The sequence below is a fragment of the Physcomitrium patens genome, chromosome 17 (genome assembly GCF_059467195.1).
Source record: "Physcomitrium patens ecotype Gransden chromosome 17, ASM5946719v1, whole genome shotgun sequence".
NCBI lineage: Eukaryota > Viridiplantae > Streptophyta > Bryopsida > Funariales > Funariaceae > Physcomitrium > Physcomitrium patens.
Genome location: NC_143426.1, coordinates 3,921,226 through 3,931,613, shown reverse-complemented (window position 1 = coordinate 3,931,613; position 10,388 = coordinate 3,921,226). Strand labels below are relative to the sequence as shown.

General features: G+C 40.2%; 1 protein-coding gene and 1 pseudogene across 6 annotated transcripts; both read right to left on the bottom strand.

The window, feature by feature from the left end:
- Positions 1-1,501: 1,501 nt before the first annotated feature.
- LOC112294729 (expansin-A4-like) lies at positions 1,502-3,507 on the bottom strand (annotated as a pseudogene). Its single transcript, XR_016498055.1, has 2 exons — positions 2,265-3,507; positions 1,502-2,158 (listed from the first exon to the last, which is right to left on the bottom strand). The product of XR_016498055.1 is annotated as an expansin-A4-like (transcript).
- Positions 3,508-4,270: 763 nt separating this feature from the next.
- LOC112294890 (protein REVERSION-TO-ETHYLENE SENSITIVITY1) lies at positions 4,271-7,837 on the bottom strand. 5 transcript variants are annotated; one of them, XM_090244085.1, is made up of 6 exons: positions 7,668-7,837; positions 7,367-7,514; positions 5,939-6,078; positions 5,483-5,577; positions 5,126-5,356; positions 4,271-4,998 (listed from the first exon to the last, which is right to left on the bottom strand). In XM_090244085.1, the coding sequence occupies exons 3-6, from the start codon at positions 6,018-6,020 to the stop codon at positions 4,576-4,578; spliced, it is 831 nt and encodes a 276-aa protein (XP_090100211.1). In that variant the 5' UTR covers positions 6,021-6,078; positions 7,367-7,514; positions 7,668-7,837; the 3' UTR covers positions 4,271-4,575. The 5 variants fall into 5 exon arrangements, with proteins under 5 accessions (XP_090100211.1, XP_024401640.1, XP_024401641.1 ...); XM_024545872.3 differs by lacking the exon at positions 7,668-7,837 and having other exon boundaries at positions 7,367-7,641; XM_024545873.3 differs by lacking the exons at positions 7,367-7,514; positions 7,668-7,837 and adding an exon at positions 7,236-7,354.
- Between the last annotated feature and the right edge of the window lie 2,551 nt (positions 7,838-10,388).

Sequence of the window (10,388 nt, the reverse complement as noted above, 5' to 3'; positions counted from 1 at the left end):
GAAATTATTTGCTCAATTCCTAAGTGCTTCTTGAATTTTTTTAGAGATGAAACTCAAATATCCATAGGGATTTACTCTCAACATTGTTAAAATGCAAGTTATTTCACATGCTCTTCTTATATCTAATATTAGAAGTTTTTTGAATATTAGTGAGAATTTTAATTTTGGATTTTTAATATATGGTGATTTTAGTTTTGGATTCTATAGTAATCAAAATTGAAATCACCATAGAATTATTGTAGATTACTCTTATAAGAATTTAAGCTTTTTTGTCCTTGAAATTTTTAAAGTTTCGCTAATCAAATTAATTAAACCTCCTTTAAAGCTTGTGATAAGTTTTTGACTTATGTATACATGAAATTTGGTTTATTTGTACTATGGACTGTGTTTCTAAGTGTCAAATATATATATATATATATATATATATATAACTTTTGTATTAAATTTATAATAATTTTTGTCCTTGAAATTTCTAAGGTTCTAAAAGCTTACACATGATATATAATTATACAAAATATTTTCTATTATTATTAGAAGTATATTATATGGCAAGATTTCCATGTACTTCTATTATGAAAAGAATATATTTTTATGGTATAGGAAGATATAAATGGAATTTAGATTTTTTAAATAAGAAGTTTCAAATCTTCTCCATTAAAATGAAACACAATTGGCTATTTTACAATACGATTTATATAATAGATGTGTATGTATAATGCAAGAAACTTAGAGAACTTAGAAAAAAACATAGAAATGAGAAAACATGGAAACTAATGAATACAAGGAAGCATGGATGAATAAGAAAGTAGATAGATATGCCAAAGATTGCAATGTCCAACAGCACAAGTTTCTACTAGAAAACATAAATATATAGTAAATAATAATTATATTTTCTTAGTTAAGAGTGGTTAGATTTTGACTTAGGAACCACAAATTAAAATTTTATAACTTTTTCGTGGCCAACCATGGATATACACACTTGCTTTAAATGTACTCAATGTGACTGCTTTTCCTCAACCAGTGGAAAAACAAGTCAGCAACAAATAAAACTGAAGCATCTCAATTTGAATAGTGTGGAGTTTTACCACAATGTTTGCTCTTCAATTATATTTCATGGCAACATGTCTTTGGCTCAAAAGACATGCAGGTTTAACACAATGCATTCCAACTCAAACATGGGATTTTCTATCACTCCTAAAAACATCAATGCAGAATTTCTAATCAGCGAACCACATCGGAGTCTGAACATCACATATTGATAGTTCTAACCTTTTCACTTCCCCAACAGCATCATCATCATGAAACACAAATGTATGAACGTATGTGTGTCTGTGTACATGAAGAAACAACAATGCCTCAGGCCTTCAGATCTCACAACGCAGGTGGAGGATCTGAAAGACAAGTAGAGCATATAACGACCCCGACTCTCAAAAGAGGTTTAGAAATCACAGAGCTAATGTCTAGTGAAAGAAGAAGTACAAGACGCGGATACACAACAGTATGAGTTTATCATGTGTTTATTTCACACCGAAGATCTGTCAAAAGTGTTTCAAGCACTAAGTGTAATGAAAATGCAATGGTCCAGCAGGATTGGCTGGATCGAAAAAGTGTTGAGTAGTTTCACTTTTTACTTTTTTTTTTGTTTTTTTTTGTTTCCCTTCCCTCTATCGTACCGATTGTAGCAACTGGGGACTACCAAACTGAAAGAATGTGCAGCGAAGCAGCAGGTCTTCGTGACCGTCTCGGGCTGCGATCAGCTTCGCGCGGACGAACGGGCCATTCCTGCAGGCACATCAGGGTCCGAGGAGCGTCGTTGAGTTTCGATCGAAACGGTCCCTTGCGAGACAGACTAAGAATCGCGATGGGTCCCAGTGGGACTATCTGAACTGGCAGCCCTCCCACGTTTGCCGCTCTGTTGGACACTATGGACCGTCCGTCTGTCGTCGTGATCATGAAAGACAATGCTCCAGCTACCTTGGTCCGGCAAGTCCGTATCGATCCCCAGTTCCGGAATATGTTCACCCAACCGCCATACTGCCCCTTAACCCTCATAGACCTGATATCACCTGCACCTCCAACGTTGTCGATCAAAATCATTGTGAAGTATGGGTTTCCTCCGATAGTGAATCGAACTCCACCGCGTTTCACACATTTAACCCTGTCATCGCAAGTAACCTTGCCACCATTAGTACCTTACAAGCAGGATGAGTTCATGTTAAGAAATGCAATGCAGAACGATGTCTGCACTACAGAAAGTCACATACCTCCTGTAGAAAACGGGAGCGACTCCTCCTTCACGTCTTGCAAGCGCGGTAAATGCGGGCATTGGCAAGTCGAAGTGAGGGCGATAATCACACCATCCTCCGTGAGAGCCTCGAGGGCACAGATTAGTGGCAGTCACAACGATCGTGCGAAAATAGTTCCAGCACCAGTTTCGCGCGATTCAAGAGGCCCTCACGAGTGCGCACTTCAGCTGATAGCAGCTCTCGCAAGCCGCTCCACCCTGGAACAGAGGAGAACTCAATGCCGCAGTCAAGGGTCAATACCCGAGGGCGTATGTATTTTGATACGCGCCCCCCCTGCGTTCCACCACCATTAGGTGATCCGTAGTAGGTGATGTGTGCATCCTTCCATCCATACGGAGCTCCACGCACGGAACTCAAGCTCACAGACAGAAGCACGGTTACGACAGTAGCAAGCTTTAAGCTATACGTAGCATTCATCTTCATGATCTAGGCCTGGTCTGATAATAGACGGATCCAGGAGCCATCAAAGTTAACGAATGCATTGATAACTTTGTCATTGTGAATCAGTCTTTAAGAATTAATGTACTTGAATTTAAATATTTATCGAAATTTCGTAGTGCAGCAGTTCATCGAAAATAATGTGAAATGAGTACCGGCGTGAATATGTCAATCTATCGAGACAGGTTCACAAATCAGCTGAATCTGCAACAGGCATGCCATTAAAAGTCGAGTTCGTCACTTACGATCTAGAAGCAGATGTGAACCTATGTTCAAAGGCAGAAAACCAAATTAGTAACTGGCTTCCCAAGAGGAGCTCATGCGGAAGATCGAATCTTTGTCAGATGCTTGGAGCTGAAAGAAAAAAGAACTCTCGGCCTCAAATGAGAGCCTAAATTATGAAGCTTCTCAGGGACTTCAAGCACCTTATACGTTGCTTCTCTCTTTCTTCCCTCCACCCAACCGACATCCGAATCCAATGGAGAGAGAAGAGGGACAGTTCTTGAACAGTTCTACAATTACATTCTAGTACTTAAATTGAACATCATAATCTGCATGACAAATGAGATATGCCTCCGAATCGAAGGAAGCTGAGCACTCGGGGCAAAGCTGAAATCTGGGCACTCGTTTAACATCCCTCCTAGAACATCTCGCAGAGCCTTGCCCATTTCTGCCATTATCCCAAGCATCTCCGTCCTGAAGATTGCCAAGATCGCTTACGTGCTTCGTTGTGCTTCGTGATTGTATGCAGTGGAGAGCACAAGCGGTGTTGGGAATCTTGGGGACGGAGCTGGCGGGGGCGTGAACATTCATCAACGGCAGAAGCGGGCAGAGCTCCGCGCGATGTCGGTGAGGGATGTTTCACGGGCATCACTGGCATTCGATACAGGACGATGTTTGGATCAAGTTGCAGTGTCTAGGGCATCTATCAACAAGAAATTTGCAACTGTAGCAATAATTGATCCACGAATATCACTGAGTTCTTGAGTCCAATTGGAGGACATTGTGGGACAGATACTCGGCGTTACCCTTGGAAGTCTCTCAACTAATGGTACACAAATTACTGAATGTGTGTACAACTGCCCCGCTAGATGTCGTCCATTACTCGTAAACATCTATAAGGGCCAATTCACGTTACAAGAAGTGAAGGATCAAACTTGTTCTGTCTCTCCCATCATTACAATTCAAACCCGCAAGACATTCGTCACAGGAGATGAACGTGGATGTAATCGTTCAGTTCACTGTAAATTAGCACGTGAACATGCTGATGCAATGATCAAAGGATCACTCAGTGTGAACAATGCCTACTTGTCCAAGAACGGAGTTAGATAGAAACATGATCAAAGGGGCAAACTGGTTTGACAATAAAAAATAGTGGAAAATATGCAACTGATGGTTGAAATACAGCCACCGTGACCATGAGGCGGTGCCTCAATCAAACTCTGGAAATTCTTCAGCACACAAATTTGGTGGTAGAGGACATACTCCTCACCAGCCAACACACGAAGTAATCGAAAAACGATAGCTTTTTCAAATATGCCCGAAGACGTTTTTCAACGTTTGACCATCGCTGTTTAAGAAAGGTCTCGTACAAAAATGTTCTCAACCGTGCCATTAATCCATGCTTTCATTTGTTCGAACAGCACCAATTTCACCCAAAGTCTACAAATCTCTACAAATATACATTCTTACCACCTTAGCCCTGTCGCCAAACCCTGAATATACCTTCACCAATGCCTAAATATAGATTTCATTTCTAAAAATTTAGGACTATCCCTGTGAATCTGTACTTCACACCTATCAATCCGTTCCAAAAAGTACCAGCACCACCTCAGCAATCAATGTAACCTCCAAAAACGTAGGTACCATAAATGAACCACCCAAGGAGTAGGGTAGCGAACCCGGCCCAGAAGAAGAAGTATACCCAATCTGCCATGAACAATCCAAGGGTCATGATTGCAACGAATGGCACATAGCCTCGAAGGAATCCGGTGAAGTCGACAAATTCGCCCTGCACAAGAGCAAGTAGAAGGACATCCACAAGATTCCAGTTCGTGTGTCCTCCGTAAGCCATCCGGTTCATGCAATTCGCAACAAATGAGTGACAGTTGCAAGTAAAAAAGTTGTATGACTTTCTCCCAAAGACTTGAACTGATCTTGAAATCGCATCATCCCAAGAATAGGCCATGCCAGCAGCGGCATGCTTGTCAGCAACCTTGCATGTATGGCCGTATTGAGGATGGGGGAAACAGCACTGTACACCACAATATCGAATTTTAGAAGTCGACAAATGTCACACGAAGTCTAAAACTATCAAAGTATCAAAGAAATATACACTAACAGCTAGCATCTTCATAATGGATAAAAGTTCAGGCCCGTACATTGTTGGGACTGAGACGCACGTATTTGGCGCACGAGCCGAATGCAAGGTTGTCAACATTAATATTTCCAGCGAAATCGAGGATTACACCATCCTCTCGGCAAATGCCAACGTGACCTACGAAGGGTACAAGCCACGCAATAATTGGTAGTGGTACCCACACCAAACAGTACGGGAACTTCCCATTTTTTAAATCCACAGGTCGCTCTGGCGCATTCCACCTTCTCACAACCTGTAAAAGGTATTCGAGTTGGTCAAATAAGCACCCTAAAGAATTCTGAAAAACGATTCTAAGAACTCTAAGGATATCACTGAATCCCATGAATATTAAAGGGTATATTGATCAGATGTGGATTACCGGTCTGGGAGGAACAAGACTTCTCAATTCCTCTCTGGAAGTAGAGACTGGTCCACTAGAAACTTGAACGTGGTCGTATCTCTCAACTCCTTCGTCTGAAATTGCATCATCAGGTATCTCAGTCACAGGTCGAGTTAATGCACGCCAACGACCACATGTGAAAATAAGTTCATTAGTTGCGCGAAGATATACGCTATGGAATGCCTCTGACATTTGGAAGTAGGTGCATCAGAATCAGTTGTGCACTAATTTTGACCTTCAGTAAGTACCTGGTTATCGACCAAATTGTTACCGGGTGCCTCAAGCTTCACCTTACATGACTAACTCAATGAATCAAGATGCAAATGAGCCATTAAAGGACATTGAATGGGAGATATAAACAACCTGAAATCCTCTTAATGTGCTGAGCAGTTTTAAATACAGAACGCAGTGTTGTGTTGAATTGACAAGACTTACGATTCTTCTCAGATGAATAATGTGGTGCCAGCATGGCTTTATATTGTCCAGATAAAGTAAAATCCACGCCGGAAAAATTCATTGCTGCTGCTGACGAAATGCTCTACCCCGTAAGATATCTTCGCACCTAACGCTTAAAACTGGAAACCCACCCCCAGACAGAGGACAAATAAGAAATTCATCAGCTTCAGAAAGCAAGATATCCTCAGCAACACCATCCATGTTCCTCAATATGAATATGTTAAGGTGCCTTCATTCAGTTCCTACATACAACTACTGCACTTCGTAAGTAGAATTCCTTTAACACAGTATGTCCTTCATTGTTACATTACCAACAAAAATCTAAAGGGCTGCCCATGATAAACCTCATCAATCACTCGCTCGAAAAAAACATAATAGAGGAAAAGGGGGAACAATGACTACATGGCAGCTTCTACTGCTGAATTTGTTAAGTGTACTTTAAGTCAGGCTTGAAGTACAACTAATCGAAATCCTCATTAGTTCGCCTGGAATGTAACGACATCATGAAGAACCGTCGCAAAGGATTAGGCCACACAAACATGACGAATTGATGAAATATTGAGATCAATAAATGTATACTTTTGCGCCGTTAAGCACACGACACAAAATCGGAATTCCTTCACACGTAAGAACTCCTTGCAGCAGTCCAGCTATACTGTACCAGGATGACTATGATCATCAAACAGGCTTGGGCACCCTCACATGCCACACGGTGTTTGAAGACCAATGCCAAAGAATATTATCGCTCAAAATTACCTCCAATAGTGTCTAAAGTAACAGATAACTTAGGAATCACTGGCCATTCTTTAAACAGAATGACCAATTGCACCACCGCACAAAAAAGTGACCCAGGCGAAACTATGCTATGACCACTTTACATAGAAGTGAGAAAGAGATATAATAATCACCGACTGTACCGAGAAATATTCCCATCATCTCATCGTGAAATGAACAAGACTAACAGTCTGACTTCGACACAGGGTTAAAATGGTCAGCGAAGTACAACTCCATGGCGACCCTCCTATAATCCCAATTCTGAAACCTTCTATTCCAAAGACTAATCCAGTCAAATAGTTCTAGTCATCGAATAGAAATAACGAGTCTTGCACGTAACGACCAGGTACATCTAGCGACATGAAACCACTAACGTAAAGAATTTCCCCAGTGCGGAAGAGCGTGGTATTTCGCAGCAGAACTATTTAATCCATTACAGTTTATTTGGTGTGAGAACATCATCCTTCTCTTCGAATTTCGAGAGCTCGGGACAGATAGATACCAAATGGATAAGAGTCCATGCGAATACTTCTCAAGAAGACAGCAATCATATACGCATCCCAGAAGAAAACACAACCACGACCCTCAACCTTGCTTGCTCCACCACCAGAAAAGAATGTTACGATTTCTCACCAAGCACCACCTCCCTTCAAAAAAAGAATTAACGGGGCTCCCACGTCATATCTGTCCCTTCGCCTTAAACCAAACAATCGCCGCTTCACCTGTACGCTTCGTCCATGAAGAAATGCTAACCCGTGGAACCAGAATCTCGTCTCCACACCTACCGGCGCACAATTTGGATTTACAAATTCAGCCCACTACACGCTTACAACACAAAAGGGCCCAGATCGTTTTCTTAAACTCCTATAACAGCACTGAGGAAACTGAGGCAAGCACTGAACAGAATCATCTCAGATTTTGTGCAGATCATTACTTCAACTGAGGACCATCGGCATGACAATTCAAAGGGAATCGCTGGGGACGCATCAAATCTCCAATAGTTAAGCCCACGTAGGCGAAGCTCATTTAGAGCTGTGACGTAGCTAGCTAAGCTACCCGACACTATTGCATTCGTAGGCAACAAATCGGCCAAAGTGCTGGGTAAACGATAATCTGGGAGCATTATCATAACAGCAGAAGGATCCAGAATTTTCGTCGTGCAATCCGTCGTGACACATACGTTCGTTCACAAGAGGATCGTGGTGGCTCTATCTTTTCTGGGGTCCGCGATCTTCGACCCGCCCAACAGGGCGGCTTTGACCAAATTGTGCTCATCAATGAATTATCAAATATTTGATCAATAAAACCGATTTCTGGCCCAACAGCACTCCCAAGGAAAGATCTCGCGAGAAGAGATTTTAAGCAGCAGCTACGCGTGAATCCACTCGAACATTCACTGTCGATCTAAAAAGCTCGGCCGTGTTAACCTCCACACTTGTGGTCCTCCGAACAAAGCCCTAGTTCGTCGTTACACACACTGCGTCGCAAAGGGAGGATGCTGACAGGGCAGGGCTCGTCCAGCTGGACACCGAAATTAAACCTGGGTGGCACCAGACGCCGTGGGATCCGGAAGGGAACCCCGTTCCCAATGGCCTGTTTCCTGACGGAGCTTGGCCAATAAGTCACTGGACCACTTCGTCACCACGAATGCCACGTCACACGAACTTTGCTGATTATGCTGAGTCAGCTTGATGACAAGGCAGGGTTTGACCAGTCGTGGGGTTGCAAATGGCCAGATAGTCTTGTTGACTAGGCCACTGGATCCTGATTGGCGACCCCCAGGAAACGGCTTTCTTTATTAGACAAAGGCAAAACTGCCCACATATTGGAAGCAATTTTTATTTTTAAAAGCAGCTTTTGGATTTTACGAATACACACCCACTGTAAACAGTATTGTTTCAATGAATTTTAAACACAGTTATGAATGTTGGGTGATTTTTCAATACAAACCACTGAGCACTTCAGGTTACGTGCATAATGCATGTAAATTCTTTGCAACAAATGAAAACAAAGTAGAAAAAAACTACATAACCTGAGTGCTACCAATAGACTTGATATTTATGAAATATAGGTGTAGTGCTTTAACACAACTTGTACTATTTTAAAACAGCTTTAATGTGTTCTTATATTTCAATCATATACACAAATGTGCACTGGGTATTGATTTTAGTGTTTAAATTAACAAAAGTTTTTTTTTTATACCAAGGATTTCTTGTATAATAGTGTGATGAAGGAATTTAGAGTCAAATTATAATACATATTGTGTTTTAAAATTTAACAAAATTATTATTTTCATGAGTTCACCACTCGATTCTTTGCAATTATTATATAATAATATAACAAGTTATATGGTAGAGATGTTAAAATAACATGATGACAAACATTTTTGCAAACCTATCTCTTCACTCATGTACTAAGAAATGATTATCTACTTCTAATTTATTATCAACAACATCTTTGGTATCCCTTCAGCTTACAGGGCATTGGATGGCAAGGTCAATCTATCCTAGGACTAAGATTTAGGGGAATTAATAATAAAATTTACTTCTTCTTTTATTCCATTGAATTTTATTTAATTTTTAATTTTTTACTAGTATTACTTAGATGCCCACTTGGCTAAGTTAGGAGCACCCATGGATTAAGAAGATAAAAGAGTTGTGAGGAGTCAAGACAAGGAAGAACTCCAAAGGACCAATATGATACACATTGCACAAAAAAACAACAATGCTCTTGATTTTAAATGAATAAATAAATAAATCTAGGCATTGTGTGCCACCACTTATGATCAAATCATACACCTCATCATTATTCACAAAAATTCTAACTAATTATTCCAATGTCAACAATGATCGGAAATAGATTGAAACTAAGATATATTAATTAAAGAAGATATTCTATTTAGCTTTCTATGTAAGGTTAGTAAATAAGCAAAAGGATGGGCCTAATCTTCTCCTAATTCTAAACCATTATATGGTCTTTATTTGTGGTACCAATATAGGGGTGGTCCTATCAAACATATGCATTGAATAGGTACCAAGTATGAAGAAAATCCTTTTCTGAAATATACAGTACTAAATTCTAAGAAAAAAAAATCATGTTCTACAGAAAATTATTAAATCCAAAAAAATATTTGGTTAACATATTCATTCTGTATGGTCCCAACTTGGAGTTGTTTCTTCGTGGCTCACAACAACAGAGACATCAATAATTTGTATTTCTCCAAATTTATCCAGCAGATGACACATTCAAAGAAGATGAGCATTGTAATCTCATCCAAAGTCATTTTTTAACTTGTTTTTGTAGCAATTCCAGTTATGATTATTCAGATATTAATCAAGATAATGAACTCCAGACTCACATCCGACAATTGTATTGTCTAGGTACTTGGAAGTGCACTCACAAATGCACCAATTACTGTCTTCCTCTTAACATAATCTTATATTCAATAATGTTTAACTCACTGATAAGAGCCAAACAATTGATTCGTTAAGTGTGATGCATCCGAAGCAATTCTTACTCACCCTGCAGAGAGAACTTTATTTCGCAGCACATTTCGTATTCATCTTGTCAGTTATCTCACGTGGGCTGATGATATTCAGATTCTGAAACTTGCAGTATTTGAAGAATGGAATGCCCATGGGACAATATGGAATAA